This window comes from Lepidochelys kempii, chromosome 2 (assembly GCF_965140265.1).
Source record: "Lepidochelys kempii isolate rLepKem1 chromosome 2, rLepKem1.hap2, whole genome shotgun sequence".
Lineage (NCBI taxonomy): Eukaryota > Metazoa > Chordata > Testudines > Cheloniidae > Lepidochelys > Lepidochelys kempii.
Window position 1 is genome coordinate 45,900,744 of NC_133257.1, and position 20,643 is coordinate 45,921,386.

Genomic DNA, 20,643 nt, shown 5'->3' on the forward strand with positions numbered 1-20,643 from the left:
AAAAATGCCTGTTTCAATCTAAAAACATCCAAAAGGATCAGAAAGCAGGGAAGAAAAGAAACCACAAAAAACAAAACATCTAAGAATTGTTTCTGTATAGAATGTTTTCTCAAAGTTTTCCATGAGGCATATGTGCCTCTTTAAAAATTAAAATTGTTTTATGCAAAAAAAAAATCTTAAAACTGGTAATCTTTCTTTTTCATTTTTAAAGCACTCATACATATTTGCTCCTGTGCTAAGACATTTGTATGCCAAGATACAAAACTTCTAAAAAACTGGATTTATAATGGCAATGAAAAAATATATAAGGAATCACTTTGACACGTCTCCATATATTTCTTTGAAGCTTTAAAATTTGATCCTAAATTCTCAGAAAAAAAAATAATTTCACATTAGAACATAACAAGACATCTGTCAATGAAGCCACAATACAATTTGTTTACAATTTACACTATAAAACTCATATTTAAACAATGTCATTGGTTTAATTCATCCACTTTTAGAAGCTGTGTTAAGTCTGCCAAAAAACATCAGCATCACACAGTTGAACGGAATAATTATGTATATGGAGATCATTTCTTTGTAATTCATTATCTCTCCATAATATATATTTTACATTGAGAACAGACACAATACTGAACTCTAAGAACTAGCTCTCGGGTAAGGGTAAACAATACCAAAGAGGGCAATCTGATTGATGTTCTGAGTGAATTCCTTGCCTGCTCTATGGTACAGCAATTCCAAAGAATCCATGGCCAGGATGGTTAAAGCATTTGTAAGAGCACAGCAATGTCCTTACAGGCAAGAGGTGCACGTTTCTGCTTATCTTCATTTTCTTTAAAAAAAAACAATACAATAAAATTCAATGTAAAAATTGCAAAAATAGAAAATATTTCTACACTACATACACAATTAAGGCAGAGCTGTAACACTGGTGTTTGATATTACTCTCAATAAAGTTGTCTCATAAGAAACTAATAACTCCCAATTTTCTGAACACCCTGTAAATGAAGTAAGTAATTCTTCTAAGGTCTGATACTGCAGGCCTTCTACAGGCAAAATCACATTATAGTTTTAGCTTGAAGAGTAATATTAAAATAGATATCCTTGGGGCCATCTTTTGTGCCTGCTGCAGCACTGAGCACATTAATAAAAACAAATGAACAGGAGTTTTGCCAGTGTAAAAACAGCAAGACTGGGTGCTAATGCAAGTCTAATATGTATAATCTAGCGTGAAAATGGATCAATAGGAGGAGTCTGTGGAAAATTTACTGATCTTTTGGTTTTGTTTTTTAAATATACTTGAAAATCAAGACACTACACCAAGAAAATGAGGTGATAAAAGACATTGAGAGCTTTGCCTCTTCCACTCTGTCTAAATAAAGCAAGCATTTAAGAAATGGAGCTATACTGGTTTCCACAGACCTCTGGAAGTTCAACGACTTGAGAAATACAGGGATCTACTACTACTACGTTTCTTGAAGTGTCATATTACAGTATTGCATAGAGGCCCCCACTGAGATTGGACCTCACTGTGCCAGGCACTGTCTGTACACAAAGTAAAATATCGTCCCCGCTTGGAACAGCATACAAATCTAAACAGACAACGGATAGGAGGGGAAACTGAGGCACAGTGACTTATCCAAGTCACACAGCAGGTCAGTGGCAGAACCTCGTAAGTCCCAGTCCATAGCCCCATCCATTGGAAGACCATCCAGGGCACAAGAGTTTCTCTTTTAAAAATTTAAATTAATTTTACAACGTTATTTCATTTGCAATATTCATTTTAATTTTAAACCTTTTTTCCCCTGCCCTTTACCATAGTTAACACATTCATAGACTTCAATAGCTTGTTGGGTCCTAAAATGTGTAGTTATTTGTAAAATGGCCATGACAGCTCTGAATTAGCAACCTAATAAAATTCTAATAATTCTATTGTAGTTTTTCAAGTCATGTTCATTCCTACAGAAATTAGTTAAATAAATTATGAGATGAAAGAGTGTACCTTAAATTGGTTAAACAACCCTGTCCTGGGTAGTTGTACAAGAAGCCAACCAACCTGTACAAGAAGTCTCCTTTAATAATGCCCATAATGAACACTCCAGCTAAATGAGTTTTATTTCTCTATTCCAAAATCTTAAGTTTTTTGTGGGGAGTTGGGTTTTTTTAAGAGCTATATATTTAAGCTGTCTGAATTTATCTGTAGGGCCAAATTTTCATATCAGACACTAAATTGTGTGGAAGTAAACCAACATAAGAACATAAGAACAACCATGCTGGGACAGACCCAAGGTCCATCTAGCCCAGTATCCTGTCTTCCGACAGTGGCCAATGCCAGGTCATCCAGAGGGAACGAACAGAATGAATGAACCAGCTTGCCAATACAAATGCAGGGGTCTGCAGGTTCAAGTACTGTATCAAGCATGAATTGAAAAAACCGGTCCTTGTAGTTTTACCTTCATACAGTTTGATTGGAAGCTTAATGGATTCAAAAACCCAAACAAACAGAGCTCAGCAGTTTAGTTACATTTACATAATAATAATCCATATGTATTCATGTGATCCCAAGTCTGAACTCCACCAAGGAGTTCAGAGACAGCATGCTCTAGTGGCTTTGAGGAAGGACTGGGTATCTGGTGACCTGACTATATCCCTCACTTTCTGCCAGTGATGTGCTGTGTAACTTTAGACCAGAGGTGGGCAAACTATGGACAGCGGGACTGTCCTGCCTGGCCCTTGAGCTCCCGGCCGGGGAGGCTCGCCCCTAGCCCCTTCCCTGCAGCCTCAGTGTGCCATGCCACCAGCGCTCTGGGCTGCGACCTCCTGCCAGGCAGTGCAGCTGTGACAGCTGACAGGTGTAGTGTATTAAATTGCTCCCCATAGGAACGTGCGACCTACCGAGCACCGGGACTGACAGCCATAAGTGGCACATTTCTACAGGGAGCAATTTAATACACTACACCCGCGTAGGGAAAGCTGTGCTTCCCAAAACAGCCTGGCTGCCACCCCCTATCCACCCCTTCCCACTTCTCACCCCGACTGCCACCCTCAGAACCCCAGACCCATCCAACCCTCCCTACTCCTTGTCCCCTTACTGCCCCCTGCCAGGACCTCCCGCCCCAACCCGCCCCCCCAGGACCCCACCCCCCCGCTCCCTGTCGGCCCCGACCCCTATCCCACCCCCAACCCCTGCCCCTTATCCAACCCGCCTGCTCCCCGCCCCCTTACCATGCTGCTTAGAGCACCAAGACTGGCAGCCGTTAAGTAGTACACGGTAAGTAGCACATTCCTACGGGGATCAATTTAATACACTACGCCCAGCCCCCCATACAGTTTCGGAACCCCAATGTGGCCATTGGGCCAAAAAGTTTTCCCGCCCCTGATTTAGACAATGGTTCATTAGCAATATATGATGCAACAAGGAGGCAGAGCTGTCAGAAAAGCAGTACATTTAATAAAGCTGTTTCCAAGAAAACATGCTCAGGATTTTACTGTTTCTATCTATACCACACGCAGGAGCAACCCACAGACTTATACTCACACCCCAGCTTCTAGTTCCTCCTGAAGCCCAATTCTCTTTCTCCAGTACAACTCATCAGACTACAGACTAGTCATTTAACCTTTCTGGCCTTATCTGCTCTAGTAAAATTAGTACCCATATTCCTAAATTGCTATTGTGGAGAAGCCTCAAGGATTTTTTACAGCATGCTATGACAATCAGGCTTGAACATGGGCATACACATTATTCCTCACTCAGAAATAAAGAATAAAAAGATGATGACATATGATACTTGGCAGGCTTGCTTCTAAACAGAGGGTCAAATTATCAAAATAGGGGCTTTATACTTAAATCTATCTCCACTACCAGTTCCAGGTTCAAATGCTACCACACTCACAAATGATTAATTAAGAGACAGAGTTCCATTTGAAAATTTGCATTAGGATACTATTCATGCCAACCAACATCCCTTTAAAAGGTCAACTGGATTTTTTTTCCCAAAGTTTAGATCTGAGTTGCTATTCCCATCTTATATGCAGCTGCTCATTCACAAGGGTCTGCTTTAGGAAGTTTAATCTCTCAACAAGCATGCATATATTTTCTGCACTGAACAGTGCACAAATCACATCCTGCAGAGCAACTCATAACTCAAGAGAACACCACACTGGGTCCTTCCTGTTTGCTGATGAAATAAAATGACTTCATTTTGGTCTAAAAGACATGACAATGTCCTCTTAAGTAATAAATATTTTGTAAGCAGACAATTTAGAATAATACTTGTTGTGGTAAAGATGTACACTGTGACAGAAATTGATTTTCATACTACAGGCAGAATCCTATCTCTTACATGTCCATGAATACTATCATCTGACCAGGAAAACTAGAAAAATAAAATGGTAATGGAGTTAAAAAGACCAATACATGTAAAGCAGGAGAGCAGAGTATTTGGGAAGTTACCAAAAACTTATAAGGCTTAGCCCTAGTCCACACTATGAGGTCAGGTCGAATTTAGCTGTGTTAGGTTGATTTTATAACCAATGCGTCTACACAACCAACCCCACTCCGTCTACCTAAAGGGCTCTTAAAATCAACTGCTGTACTCCTCCCCACTGAGGGGTGGAGCACTAAAATCGACTTTGCTGGTTTGAATTTGGGGTAGTACAGATGTAATTTCGACAGTATTGGTCTCCAGGAGCTATCCCAAGGTACTCCAATGTGACCGTTCTGGACAACACTTTGAACTCTGATGTACACAGGAAAAGCCCCGGGAAATTTTGAATTTCATTTCCTGCGCGTGGCGAGCTCAGCAACACAGGTGACCGTGCAGTCCTAGAATCGCAAATGAGCTCCAGAATGGACAAAACAAGAGACACTGGGATCTGATTGCTGTATGGGGAGAAGAATCTGTGCAGGCCGAATTCTGATCAAAAAGAAGAAATGCTAATATATTTGCAAAAATCACACAGGGCATGGTGGAGAGAGGCTACAACAGGGACACACAGCAGTGTCGCGTCAAAGTAAGGAGCTCAGGAAAGCCTACCAAAAGACAAAGGAGGCAAACAGTTGCTCCGGGTCAGAGCCCCATACATGCCGCTTCTATGATCAGCTGCATGGCATTCTAGAAGGGACCCTACCACTGTCCATGGACACCTGCAAGAGAGGAGGAGCATTTTGTGGATGAGGAGGAGGAGGAGGAGAATGCGCAGCAGGCAAGCGGTGAATCCGTTCTCCCCAGCAGCCAGGACCTTTTCATCACCCTGGAGCCAATACCCTCCCAAGGCAGGTTTCCAGACCCTGAAGCAAGAGAAGACACCTCTGGTGAGTGCACATTTGTACTACACTAGAGGCTTTAAAAGCAATTGTTTGATTTGCCCTGAAGAATTGGGATGCATTTGTGGCCAGTACAGCTACTGGAAAAGTCTGTTAACATGTCTGGGGATGGAGCGGGAATCCTCCAGGGACATCTCCATCAAGCTCTCCTGGAGGTACTCTGCCTTATTTCATCCTCCACGGTAGGACACTTTACCGCGCCAAGCAAGTAGCAAGTAGTCTGGAATCATTGCAGCACAAAGCATGGCAGCGAATGGTCCTGGGTTTTGGTCACATTCAAGCAACATTTGGTCTTTATCTTTCTGTGTTAGCCTCAGGAGAGTGATATCATTCATGGTCACCTGGTTGAAATAGAGGAATTTTTGTAAGGGAACAGTAAAAGGACCATGTTCATGCTGGGTTGTTCGCGCTTGGCTAAAAGGGATCATCCCGGAGAATAGCCACGCGGCGGGGGGAGGGGTGAAGGGATCATCCAAGAGAATAGTCACGCGGTGGGGTGGGGGGAGGTGTGTGCTGCACATCCACCCGAAAACCGTAGCCCCTCCTTTTAAACGTGAAACCCAACCAGCATTGCTTGCTATGGGAAAGGATGGCGCTGCAGTTTGAAACCATTCCCACATGTTACGAAGGTGTATGAAGCCAACCCCGTGTACCAAAAGGTTTACTGCGGCTGCATGGAAACCAAACACTGAGGTTATCGCAGATCAGAAAGCGAAAAAAATGCACACGCGATGACATGTTTTCCAAGCTCATGCAGTCCTCCCGCACTGACAGGGCACAGCTTAATGCATGGAGGCATTCAGAGGCAGAGGCCAGGAAAGCATTAAGTAAGCGCGAAGAGCAGAGGCAGGAGGCAATGTGAGGCTAATGGGGGAGAAACAGACATGTTGAAGCATATGTTGGAGCTGCAGGAAAGCCAACAAAAGCACAAACCCCCACTGCATCCATTGTATAACTTGCCCTTCTCCCCAAGTTCCATATCCTCCTCACCCAGATGCCCAAGAACGTGGGGATGGGAGGGGCGGCCCAAAGCAAGAGAAGACTGTCATTCAAACAGTTTTGATTTGTAGTGTGGCTACAATAAGCAATGTGACCTTGTTCTTTCCTCCTTCCCTCCTCCCGCACCGCACCCCACCCCACCCCACCCGGACTACCTTGTCAGTTATCTCACTTTTTTTTTAATTAATAAAGAAAGAATGCGTGGTTTCAAAACAATAGTTACTTTATTTCCTTTGCCAGCTGTGATCGAAGGGGGGAGGGTGGTTGGCTTACAGGGAATTAAAATCAACAAAGGGGATGGGTTTGCAGCAACGAGAAACACACACAACTGTCACACCATAGACTGGCCAGTCATGAAACTGGTTTTCAAAGCCTTTCTGAGGCACAGCGAGCCTAGCTGTGCTCTTCTAATCGCCCTGGTGTCTGGCTGCTCAAAATCAACCACTAGGCGATTTGCCACAACCTCCCACCTCACCATAAACTTCTCCTCCTTACTCTCACAGACGGCACATACAGCAAGCAGCAGTAACAATGGGAATGTTGGTTGCACTGAGGTTTAACCTAGTCAGCAAACAGCGCCAGCGAACTTTTGGACGTCCAAAGGCACATTCTACCACCATTCTGCACTTCCTCAGCCTGTAGTTAAACTGCTCCTTGCTACTGTCCAGGCTGCCTGAGTACGGCTTCATGAGCCATGGGAGCAAGGGGTAGGCTGGGTCCCCAAGGATAACTATTGGTGTTTCAACATCGCCAATGGTAATTTTCTGGTCTGGGAAGTAAGTTCCTTCTTGCAACTGCTAGAACACCCCCGAATTCCTAAAGATGTGAATTTCATGCACCTTTCCCGGCCATCCTATGTTGATGTAGGTGAAACGTCCCTTGTAATCCACAACTGCTTGCAGCACCATTTAGAAGTACCCCTTGCGGTTTACGTACTGGTCGGAAAGGTGGTCTGGTGCCAAGATAGGGATATGTGTTCCGTCTGTCATCTCACCAAAGTTAGGAAACCCCATTGTAGCAAAGCCATCCACTATGAGCTGCACATTTCCCGGAGTCACTACCCTTGATGGCAGACCGTCAGTGATTGCATTGGCTACTTGGATCACAGCAGTCCCCACAGTAGACTTGCCCACTACAAGTTGATTCCCAACTGACCGGTAGCAATCAGGTGTTGCAAGCTTCCACAGGGCTATTGCCACTCGCTTCTCAACTGTCAGGGCCCCTCTCATCTTGGTATTCCTGCGCTTCAGGTCAAGGGAAAGCAACTCACGAAGTTCAAGGAAAGTGGCCTTACGCATGCAAAAGTTTTGCAGGCACTGTGAATCATCCCATACCTGCAACACTATGCGGTCCCACCAGTCTGTGCTTGTTTTCCAGGCCCAGAATTGGCGTTCCACTGTATGAACCAGCCCTACTGCCACCATGATGTCCAAGTTGCCACATTTCAGAGTAACAGCCATGTTAGTCTGTATTCGCAAAAAGAAAAGGAGTACTTGTGGCACCTTAGAGACTAACCAATTTATTTGAGCATGAGCTTTCGTGAGCTACAGCTCACTTCATCGGATGCATACCGTGGAAACTGCAGAAGACATTATATACACACAGAGACCGTGAAACAATACCTCCTCCCACCCCACTGTCCTGCTGGTAATAGCTTATCTAAAGTGATCATCAAGTTGGGCCATTTCCAGCACAAATCCAGGTTTTCTCACCCTCCCCCCCCCCCCAAAACTCACTCTCCTGCTGATAATAGCCCATCCAAAGTGACCACTCTCTTCATAATGTGTATGATAATCAAGGTGGGCCATTTCCTGCACAAATCCAGGTTCTCTCACTCCCTCACCCCCCTCCAAAAACCACACACACAAACTCACTCTCCTGCTGGTAATAGCTTATCCAAAGTGACCACTCTCCCTACAATGTGCACAATAATCAAGTTGGGCCATTTCCAGCACAAATCCAGGTTTTCTCACCCCCCCACCCCCATACACACACAAACTCACTCTCCTGCTGGTAATAGCTTATCTAAAGTGATCATCAAGTTGGGCCATTTCCAGCACAAATCCAGGTTTTCTCACCCTCCGCCCCCACCCCCAAACTCACTCTCCTGCTGGTAATAACTTATCCAAAGTGACCACTCTCCTCACAATGTGTATGATAATCAAGGTGGGCCATTTCCAGCACAAATCCAGGTTTTCTCACCCCCCCACCCCCATACACACACAAACTCACTCTCCTGCTGGTAACAGCTCATCCAAAGTGACCACTCTCCCTACAATGTGCATGGTAATCAAGGTGGGCCATTTCCAGCACAAATCCAGGCTTTCTCACACACACACACACACACACAAACTCACTCTCCTGCTGGCAATAGCTCATCCAAACTGACCACTCTCCAAGTTTAAATCCAAGTTTAACCAGAACGTCTGGGGGGGAGGGGGGAAGGAAAAAACAAGGGGAAATAGGCTACCTTGCATCATGACTTAGCTATTCCCAGTCTCTATTTAAGCCTAAATTAATAGTATCCAATTTGCAAATGAATTCCAATTCAGCAGTTTCTCGCTGGAGTCTGGATTTGAAGTTTTTTTGTTGTAAGATAGCGACCTTCATGTCTGGATTGCGTGACCAGAGAGACTGAAGTGTTCTCCGACTGGTTTATGAATGTTATAATTCTTGACATCTAATTTGTGTCCATTTATTCTTTTACGTAGAGACTGTCCAGTTTGACCAATGTAAATGGCAGAGGGGCATTGCTGGCACATGATGGCATATATCACATTGGTGGATGTGCAGGTGAACAAGCCTCTGATAGTGTGGCTGATGTTATTAGGCCCTGTGATGGTGTCCAGTGAATAGATATGTGGGCACAGTTGGCAACGGGCTTTGTTGCAAGGATAGGTTCCTGGGTTAGTGGTTCTGTTGTGTGGTATGTGGTTGTTGGTGAGTATTTGCTTCAGGTTGCGGGGCTGTCTGTAAGCAAGGACTGGCCTGTCTCCCAAGATTTGTGAGAGTGTTGGGTCATCCTTTAGTCCATGCTTTCAGGAACACCTGTGTCCATGTCCTCATCACAATCTTCCTCGTGCTGGTGTCTCTTAGTCTGGTTCTGCACATACTCCACGATAATGTGCGAGGTGTTTACAATGCTCACAACAGCAGCAGTGAGCTGAGCAGGCTCCATTCTTGCTGTGGTATGGCGTCCGCACGGATAACCCAGGAAAAAAGGAGCAAAACGATTGTCTACTGTTGCTTTCATGGAGGGAGGGTCGACTCACGACAGGTACCCAAAACCACCCTCAACAATGTTTTTGCCCCATCAGGCATTGGGAGCTTAACCCAAAATTCCAATGGGCAGCGGAGACTGCGTGAACTGTGGGATAGCTACCCACAGTACACTGCTCCGTATGTCAATGCTAGCCATGGTATTGAGGACATACTCCACCGACTTAATGCGCTTCATGGGGACATACACAATCGACTGTATAAAATCGATTTCTAAAGATCGACTTCTATAAAATCGACCTAATTTTGTAATGTAGACATACCCTTAGGTGCTTAGCATTCAGGAAAAACAAGAGCCATAACCCATCCCCTCCTCACTGCTCAACAAAGCTGGCCCACACAAACAGAGTCCGCACTGAACCCTGGAAATGCTATAGCGGGGGCCACTTTGACCCACACATCCCCAGCATCCCTGGGGGAATTCCACCTGTCTAAGGGAGCTGCTGCTGCTGAGCAGTGCTTTTCACACCCCTATATTTCAGGGGCACAATGTAGGTATAACTCAGCCCTTTGTGTTTTGTTTTTAAAGTCTGTCCTGTTATGTCCATTTAGTTTCCAAAAGTAGTTTCTCATTCCTTCTATGTTACCTAGAAAACAATGAGACAGTGCTGTCTAGTCGTTAGGACAGGTCACGAGGACTCAGAAATCCTAGATTCTATTCCTGGCTCTGCCACTGATTTTTATGGTTTCAGACAAACTGCACGTTTCAGTTTACCCATCTGTGCAATGGGTATCATCAGAAGGGTGTCATAAAGCTTAATAAGACCCTCTTAAGCATGAAATCCTCAGATGTAAGGTATTATAAAAGTTCCAACCATTTTATTAACAAACAGAGTAGAGGGTGGTTTGATTTTGCTCACTGATTTTAGTTTTTCAGGTTCAACTTTGTTACAGTACATTCGTTGGGTTCAAAAAGTAGTCAAAAGGCAGGAAACAGATGGTAATAGTACTACTGTATTGCACTTCTTCACACTGAAAAGTAATTAAGAATGGAGACTCCAGCTCCTCCTTATTTTTAAGGAAGAAAAACCCCATGGCGGTGAAAGTAAGGCTTTCAAGAAAGAATGGCTATTCCAATGTAAAGAACTGCAAACAAGGAATGAACAATAGGTTCAGATACAATATATAAATACTGTGGTGGCATGCTTTAGTTAACTCATTATCAGAAGATAACATTATGTGCCAGGGTTTCTTTTAAAATGGAGCTCTCTGGCTATCACTGGGCTTCGTGACACATCACATGGTATGCTACACTGGCCAAGCTAGCGACGTGTGGCACCACTGCAGGGAGATCACAAACGCAGATAGCTATAGAATAATTAACTTGGGTGCAAACAAGAAAAGCTGCTAAGTCCTGTATCTTAACCTGGCTTGAGAATTACTATTGAATGTGCCAGTTCCAAACTACAAGTATGAGAGTAATGCAGGGTCACCAAAGATGCAAATTAGGGTCAGATTAGTCAGAACTACAGTTAATTTCCCAGATCTAGATATATGCATCTGAAAACATGGCTATCCAGACGGAAAGGCTACACCATATCTTTTTGGCATCATGGTACAGAAGATAAAAATATTATCCCAGAACAAGGAAAACAAGAAGACAGTATCTCAGGTCTACTATTAACCTTGTGACTTTTGCAAATATCTCACAATCCACTATTCTCAATGCAAAATTAAATAAATCTTGCCTGAAGTCCTATACACTCAAAAGAACTTCCTTGGTGAGAACTTGATGAGCATGAAGATTGTGCTTGTTGATTTCAAACATCTTTCCATTGTTCAAATCTGGATGCTCCAATGAGATGTCCAAATCCCATATCTGGGACACTCAAAAAAGCACTAATAAATTTGCCCTTCAATATGGCGGGGGGGTGGGGGTGGGGAGAAGCTCCGGGCACCGAGCCACTTCAGCGGATGGCCCAAGCAACAGAAGGCTTTCGTTCGAACAGTTTTGATTTTTAGCGTGGCTGCAAATCAAAAATGTGGCCTTGTCCTTCCCTCCTCCCCCACCCGACTGGGCTACCTTGTCAGTTATCTCACTTTTTTTTTAATTAATAAAGAAAGAATGCATGGTTTCAAAACGATAGTTACTTTATTTCCTTTGCCAGCTGTGATTGAAGGGGGGAGAGTGGTTGGCTTACAGGGAATTAAAATCAACAAAGGGGATGGGTTTGCAGCAACGAGAAACACATACAACTGTCACACCGAAGCCTGGCCAGTCATGAAACTGGTTTTCAAAGCCTTTCTGATGCACAGCGCGCCTAGCTGTGCTCTTCTAATCGCCCTGGTGTCTGTCTGCTCAAAATCGGCCACCAAGCGATTTGCCTCAACCTGCCACCCCACCATAAACTTCTCCTCCTTACTCTAACAGATATTATGGACCACACAGCAAGCAGCAATAACAATGAAAATGTTGGTTGCACTGAGGTTTAACCTAGTCAATAAACAGCATCAGCTAGCTTTTAAACGTCCAAAGGCACATTCTACCACCATTCTGCGCTTCCTCAGCCTATAGTTAAACTGCTCCTTACTACTGTCCAGGCTGCCTGTGTACGGCTTCATGAGCCATGGGAGCATGGGGTAGGCCGGGTCCCCAAGGATAACTATGGGCATTTCTTCATCCCAAGGGTAATTTTCTGGACTGGGAAGTATGTCCCTTCTTGCAGCTGCTCGAACAGCACTGAGTTCCTAAAGATGCGAGCGTCATGCAACTTTCCCGGCCATCCCATAGTGATGTCAGTGAAACGTCCCTTGTGATCCACCAGTGCTTGAAGCACCATTGAGAAGTACCCCTTGAGGTTTCTGTACTGTTGGCAAGATGGTCCGGTGCCAAGATAGGGATATGCGTTCCAACTATCGCCCCACCACAATTAGGGAAACCCATTGCAGCAAAGCCATCCACTATAAGCTGCACATTTCCCGGAGTCACTATCCTTGCTAGTAGAAGGTCAGTGATTGCATTGGCTACTGGGATCACAGCAGCCCCCACAGTACATTTGACCACTCCAAATTGATTCCTGACTGACCTGTAGCAGTCCAGCGTTGCAAGCTTTCACTGGGCTATCGCCACTCACTTCTCAACTGTCAGGGCAGCTCTCATCTTGGTATTCCTGTGTTTTAAGGCAGGGGAATGCAACTCACAAAGTTCAAGGAAAGTAGCCTTACGTATGCGAAAGTTTTGCAGCCACTGTGAATCATCCCATACCTGCAACACTATGCGGTCCCACCAGTCTGTGCTTGTTTTCCGGGGCCAGAATCGGCTTTCCACTGTATCAACCTGCCCCACTGCCGCCACGATGTGCCAATTGCCACATCCCATGCTTTCAGGAACATCTGTGTCCATGTCCTCCTCACAATCGTCCTCATGCTGGCAGCTCCTAGCCAGGTTCTGCACATACTGCAGGATAATGCGCAAGGTGTTTACAATGCTCACAACAGCAGCAGTGAGCTGAGTGGCTCCATGCTTGCTGTGCTATGGCATCTGCACGTGTAACCCAAGAGGCGCAAGACGATTGTCTGCCATCGCTTTCACGAAGGGTGGGAGGGAGGGAGGGAGGGGAGACTGACGACATGTACCCAAAACCACCCGTGACAATGTTTTTGCCCCATCAGGCATTGGGAGCTTAACCCAGAATTCCAATGCGCAGAGGAGACTGCGGGATAGCTACCCACAGTGCACTGCTCCATGAGTCGATGCTCACCACGGTATTGAGGACGCACTCCGCCGACTTAATGTGCTTAGTGGGGACATACACAATTGACTGTATAAAATCTCTTTCTAAAAATCAACTTCTATAAAATCAACCTAATTTCGTAGTGTAAACATACCCTTAGTTGTCAATGTTTTTGAACGAAAGAGAGCAAGTCGTAATGCAGCTATGCAGATTAAATAAAATACTGTATATTTACTATTAGTGAACTTTAGTCATACTTCTCAGTATGCACATGTTCATGACTAGAACAATCATGGTTAATTAGGAATTCTGTATAATTTGTCCTCCTTTTGTGCTTAATTATATATAGCAATAAACAAATACAAAGCTGTAACATATACAAATACATTACAACAGTTTTGTGACTTGGTCTATTTAGTTGTCAACTTCAACTGCTGACTGTATTATGTATAACTCAAACAGGTAATTTTAGCTCTTAAGCAAGTCTTTTATGCTGTAAATCATTAGTAGAATTAACAATATAAATTAAGGTGATGTATGCTTTCCTGCTGCTCAGCTGTGTTACTGAATTACATTTACAAAATGTTACAAAGTGTTACAAAATTTCATTTATTTTTCCATAATACTGATCATCCAAGTCACACTCATTTGGAGGAAGGCATATTTATTTTGATAGGTTTTGAGAGCCGTTTTTAATTATATTACATCATTTAATGCAGGGTTGAAAGTTCATTATCCAACATGAAAGTAGTTTATTCTCTAAACTCCATGACTTTAAGAGGATATAGGGAAAAGTTAAGATAAACAACAAAAAGAAATGAAATGTTCATATATATATATGAACACATACATAACCTGAGGGCTAGCTGGCTCAGGGAATTGCTAATGGAATTCAGAGCTTTTTACTTCTCAGTCACTGGGGCTTCATGACAGCCAAAGTCAGTAATAACTGAAAGCTGTTACTACAACCAAAGGTGTTGGCCTATGTGAAATCTGTTTGTTGGTCCAAGTCCTGTTCCTCGTGGAAAAGGTCTATTTTCTTAAAAAAAAATCATACTGTTGGAACTCTTGCAGGCAGTCTAAGCAGAGGCTGAGGACTGAATGGGCAGAGAATGCATTTCAGAGTTCTTTTCAGAGAAGGTTTGAGGCACACTACCACAGGGATTTATGTGTAATAGAGTTGGTGGCTGTAGTTTAGCTACAAGTGGGTGGTAAAGCATTTCAGTAAAGTATTTGATACTGTATTAAAAAATGTGTCATGAGAACATAATCCGAATTTGTTGGGATGGTAGTTCTGTCATGAAGATTGAAAACTGGTTGAAATAAAGAGTTAAAAAAAGACAGTGTATTGGCTAAGTGAGGTGCCTAGCAGTATGTGGCAAAGGTCAGTGTTACAAGGTCCAGTCTTATTTAATCTCCTCCCCACTAGTCTAGAAGAGGAAGAAAATAACATGTTAATGAAATTTGCAATTGCTACTAGAGGTGCAATGCTGCTGAAGAGAGAGAAATAATACAGAGAGACAAAATAAAAACAAAAATAAAATGAAATGAAATTCAAGTGAAAAAGCCAAAAGGGATGGGGGGGGGGAGAAGAGCTTGCCATTTGCCCGGTTGTGGTAAAAATTAGCTCCTTAGGAAGGAAGTGATTACTACTGCTATGTAATATTGCTGTCAAAGGAGACCATCTGGGCAGCTATGACACAAGAAAGGGTTGGGGCCAACCAGATGCGTTCTTATGCAACAACTTCAGCAGGCCCTGGGTCCAGTGCAGACACGAGACAACCAACTGCTGTAGACTAGTGGAGATATTTTGCAGTAGAATGATTTATGTGCAAAGATTCAAAGAGCTAAACATTATATCTTGGCTAAGAAATGAATTAGAGAGGTTAAGCATAGAACACATAAGCCTTTTCAAACATTCAAAGTGAATCAACACAGAGTTGATTAAGTATTACTGAACATAGTACAAAAGGGAATATCCCTGGGGCTGCTCTAATATATGCTGGGTCACTGTGGAACTCAAAGGCCATCCAGCAGCCAGGGACTGAAGGATAAGAGAACAACCCTGAACATACTCCTGCACTTCACCAGGACTTGCAATAGAAGGGGGGATGGCAGCCAGCTACAGCAATTCTACTTCAGTTGGGGGAATCCTCCAACAGATTTGGTGGCTTCGTGGTCACTTTGAACTGCCAGATCAGAACAAATGAGAGAATCTGGAATTCTGGATTATCTTTAATTAAAATGAAGACATTACCTCAAATCCCTTAGAATACTATCGTTGTGTCCTAAAACAGCTACAGGTTTTTTCATTTAACCACAGTCTTCCCTTAAGTGTGTCTCCTCCTGGTATCTATTTTCTATTCTATACAGGTTCTCATACCATGCTCATACTGTAGGATCCAAGTGCCTTCCAATAGCGCATTACACATCTGTCACAAGTTGTTTGTTCTGTCGTCCTCTCCCCAGAGGGAGATATATATGCAGTGGACTCTCTTAGTTTGGTAGGTCGGGTTTCATTTTTTAGTTTGGGTTTTTGGTTCTTTGTTTTTTTTTTTAAATATAAATATACCAGTTGTTCTGTGTTTATATTAGAGAAGGCGCATGGTCAAAGAAATGCTGCTTGCATTTGGAGTGGAAAATAGCAAGGTTTGTGATGGTCTGTAGTTGTTGGGGGAGTTCATTACCACATTGGGAAATGCAGAAAAGTTTACAGTGAAAGAGATTTCACAGAGGGCCGACACTGCAAGGTTCTGAGCCCCTTCTTCTTCCGGCAGCGCTTAGCACACTGAAGGATGATACTCATAATGTACAAGTTGAAATGGTATCTGTCATAGCTCATCTGTGCATGGCATTGGATAGTTGTCTGGGCGAGTTACAGCATTTAGCTTACAATAGTCCACATAAAAGTGTATTTTCCCATCTGGTTTGGGAACTAGAACCACTGGAGATACCCATGCACTTTCAGAGGAGTGGATTACACCTATCTGTAGCATGTTCTGGATCTCCCATTCTATAGCAGTTTTGGCTTGAGGAGCCACCTGGTAAGGTTAGACTCTAATTGTGCGAGCATTACCTGTGTCAATGGACTGGTATGCCCGTTCAGTCCGTCCTGGGGTGGCTGAGAACATCAGTGTTAAGCTAGTGCACAGCTCCTTGATCTGCTGTCGCTGCATACGTTCGAGGGTCATGGAGAGATTCACCTCTTCCATGTCACCATCACTTTTTCCTTCATAGTAGACACCTTCAGGCCACTCAGCGTCATCTCCTCCCTGGGCTGCAAACTGAAGAACCTTTAACTTTCTGGAATAGAAGGGCTTTAGAGAATTAACATGGTACACTTTAGGCTTTAGGTGGAAGATGCTATGAGATAGTTAACAGCTCCCAGGTGCTCTTGGACCGTGAATGGCCTTTCCCATGAAGCTTCCATCTTATGGGCCTGGAGCGCCTTCAAGACCATGACCTGGTCCCCTACTTTGAAGGAACGCCCTTTGGCATGTTTAACATACCAGGCCTTTTGTTCTTCCTGAGCATCTTTTAGGTTTTCTCTAGCAAGGGCTAAAGAGTCTTGCAGGGTGTTTTGCAGGTTGTTTACAAAGTCCAGAATGTTAGTTCCTGGAGAAGGCATAAACCTCTCCTATTGCTGCTTCACCAACTGTAATGGCCCCTTAACCTTGCGGCCATACACAAGTTCAAATGGTGGTACAGCCCTGTAGGCAAAGAGCAACTGCTGAAACACTAGGTTCCAATCGTTGGAGTCCTCATTTATGAATTTACTAACATGGCCCCCAAAGTTCCATTAAACTTTTCCACCTGCCCATTTGTTTGATGGTAGTAAGGGGTGGCAACCAAGTGATTCACCGCATGAGCTTCCCAAACGCTTTTCATGATCCCTGCCATGAAATTAGTTCCCGAATTCATAATGATGTCAGAGGGCCAAACTACCCAAGCAAAAATGTCTGTTAATGCCTCGCACACACTTTTAGCCCTGTGTTGCTTAGCGCTACTGCTTCGGCCATCGCATGGCAAAATCTATGAAAGTCAGTAAGTACTGCTTTCCTCTGGGTGTCTTTTTCAGGAAAGGATCCAGAATATCCACAGCTACTTGCTGAAATGGAACCTCCATTATGGGGAGTGGCTGGAGAGGGGCTATGACCTTTCCCACTCTTTGGTACACCTCACAAGAGCGGACATAGGAAGAAACGTCCTTGCCCATTCCCTCCCAGTAGAATGATCTCCCCAAACAGTCTTTGGTCCTGTTCACCCTAGTATGGCCACTAGGATGATCGTGGGCTAAGCTCAAGAGCTTTACCCGGTACTTAGTTGGAACTACCAACTGTCTTCGAGGATGCCCGTCGTCCTGGTGCCCACCAGAAAGAGTTTCCTTGTATAAAAGTCCTCTTTCTACAACAACCGGGATTGATTAGAAGAGCTGAGAGGCGGTGGGTTGCTCCGGCCCGCCGTCCAAGCTCTCTGGAGGCTTTCATCTGCTTCCTGCTCTGCCTGGAACTGTTCCCTTGATGCTGGAGACATCAGTTCCTCACTGGATTGTGGACCTGGGCTTGGCTCCTCTGGAAGCGATGCAGGGGATGGGGCTGTTTCCGTTCTCTGTGAACCGCTTTCCGCTGGTGCACTAGGTTGTAATTTAGGCTCCAGCAGAGCCTCTTGCACAGGTTTAGCTGCTGCTGCCAGTGCAGTCTCGGTGGTGTCCTCTGGTGTTGGGGTTGCAAGTGCTGGATTCAGTGCTGGCAATGGTTCTGGTGCTGGTGCTCTGTCAGTTCCGGTTTTGGGACAGGCTCTGGGTGAGTCTCTGCGACTGGATCCACTACATCTGTCACAGACATTGGCATGGGGTCCAGTTCCTCCACCTCAGTCTGGGTCTCTGGTAACACAGACGGGGCCCTTGTAGAAGGCTCAGGAACAGAGCTAGGTGTGAAGGCTTGCTTAGCCTGGTGTGGGTGACCATTCCCACCCTCTTGGCTACCTTCACATGGCTGGCCAAGTCTTCCCCCAGCATAGGAATGGGATAATCATCATAGACTGCAAAAGTCCACATTCCTGACCAGCCCTTGTACTGGACAGGCAACTTGGCTGTAGGCAAGTCAAAAGAGTTTGACTTGAAGGATTGAATCGTCACTTGGGCCTCTGGGTTGATGAATTTGGGGTCCACTAAGGATTGGTGGATAGCTGACACCTGTGCTCCAGTGTCCCTTCATGCGATAACCTTCTTTCCGCCCACACTCATAGTTTCCCTTCGCTCTGAGGGTACCTGGGAGGCTTCTGAGCCTGAGGACCTTTGGTGTGACCCTGGTGCAATGAACTGCAATTTGCTGGGGTTCATGGGGCAGTTGGCCTTTACATGCCCCAGCTCGTTACATCTAAAACATCACCCAGCTGACTGGTCACTGGGGTGAGGTGGGTTGCTGAAGAATGGTGTGGTGGGACGATAAGATGTCTGGGATTTTCTTTGGGGTGTAGGTGGGGCCTTGGGCTGCCCCTGGTGGTATGGTATGGTCTCGGGGTGTCCTTTCTGGTATCCGCCCAAACTGCAACCAGGGTTGTTCCTCTCTGCTACCTCCACCCGTTTTGTTCCAATTTGCCCCGCCTCTCTGGTGGTCTGGGACTGCTTGTATTGATCAGCATAAGACGCAAGACTTTCTGCTGAGTCCATTTTCTTATCTCATAAACACTGTTTTACATCATCATTGGTCATAGTCAGGAACTGCTCCTGTACAACCAAATCACATATTCCTTCAAAGCTAGTTACGCCCCTTCCTTTGACCCATTTATCTAACAGATCTTTCATCTGGTTTACATAAGCCACATTACTAAGTCCCTCTCTTAAGGGCTCTAAATTTTACTCTGTAAGTTTCAGGTGTAATTTGAAATTGTTTTAAAACCAAATCCTTAAATTTACCATAGTCAGAAGCATCCTCAATAGGCATCTTGTTGAATATGTCCAGAGCTCTTCCAGTCAATTTTGCTGTACCCAGTCAATTAGGTCATTTTTGGATCTTCAGGAATTCCATGGAGCATGCACAGTCTCTCAAAGGTGAGGAAATATTCAGCAATATCACTGGATTCCTTATACTGTGGACATAGTTGCTCCCATTTGTGGATTTTTGGGGAAATGGAGCCAGCTGCTGAAGGGTTCCGTCGTTTCCACTCCACCACCTTCAGTTCATGCTTCCTCTCTCTTTCCCTCTTCTTCTGAGCATGCTGCCTCTCTCTTTCCTTCTCCTCCAGTTCATGCTGCCTCTCTTTTTCCCTCTCTTCCTTAGCAGCTTTCTCTCTGGCCACTTGTGCAACAATTTCCATCTGTTTGAATTCCAGTTGTCTTTCATGTTCCTTCTTTCTTTCCTCAGCTTCCAATCTGGCTAATTCCATTTTTTTCTGGACCTCGCTTTCTGTCATGTTTGCTAACCTTCCTGACCTTACCGCAGCCTAGCCCGAGAGCTAGAAAAGAAAAAAAACAGCCTGTGAATTCTCTTGCTATAGCTTAACTCCTCTGCCATTAGGCAAAGAAAAAAAAAACCTCCAGCTGCTCTCAGCTTTAAAAAAAAGTGTCCTTTAAAAAAAAAACCTCCCTGGTTTTCAAGTAGCTAAAAGGAAAAAAATGTGTCCTTTTTAAAATCCTGAGGTCTGTGCTTCTGGTTCAAAATGATCCCACCGCGCTGCCACCACATCAGGGTTCCCTCCCCAGTCTGAACTCTGGGGTACAGATGTGGGGACCCGCATGAAAGACCCCCTAAACTTATAAGTACCAGCTTAGGTTAAAAACTTCCCCAAGGAGCTAATCCCTTCATTGTCCTTGGACTGCAGCCGCCACCAAGTGATTTAGACAAAGATTCAGGAAAAAGACCACTTGGAGTCCCTATTTCCCCAAAATATGCCCCCCCAACCCCTTCACCCCCTTTCCTGGGGAGGCTTGAGAATAATATACCAACCAATTGCCTTTAATAAAAGTACAGACCAGACCCTTTATCTTTAGGACACTAAAACCAATCAGATTCTTAAAAGAAGAACTTTATTATAATGAAAAAAGTAAAAGAATCACACCTGCAAAATCAGGATGGAAGGTAACTTTACAGGGTAATAAAAGATTTAAAACACAGAGGACTGCCCTCTGGACACAACTTCACAGTTCCAAAAAATAGGAATAAAACTACCTCTTAGCATAGGGAAAATTTACAAGCTAAAACAAAAGATACTCTAATGCATTTCCTTGCCTTTACTTACAATTTCTGTAATTTTAGATGTACCATTTCAGGTATCTTTTTAGGAGCTGGTTTACCTGCTTGGTCTCTCTCTTTGTCCCGAGAGGGAACAAAACAAAGAGAGCACAAACAAAACCTCTCCCCA

General features: G+C 44.3%; 1 protein-coding gene across 1 annotated transcript in view; it reads right to left on the bottom strand.

The window, feature by feature from the left end:
- Window positions 1-500: 500 nt before the first annotated feature.
- LRRC69 (leucine rich repeat containing 69) overlaps window positions 501-20,643 on the bottom strand; it is a 53,977-nt gene continuing 33,834 nt past the window's right edge. The window contains exon 8 of the mRNA XM_073330603.1: window positions 501-835. Within this exon, the coding sequence (XP_073186704.1) occupies window positions 725-835 (111 nt within the window). The 3' untranslated portion in view covers window positions 501-724. The remainder of the gene's footprint in view (window positions 836-20,643) is intronic.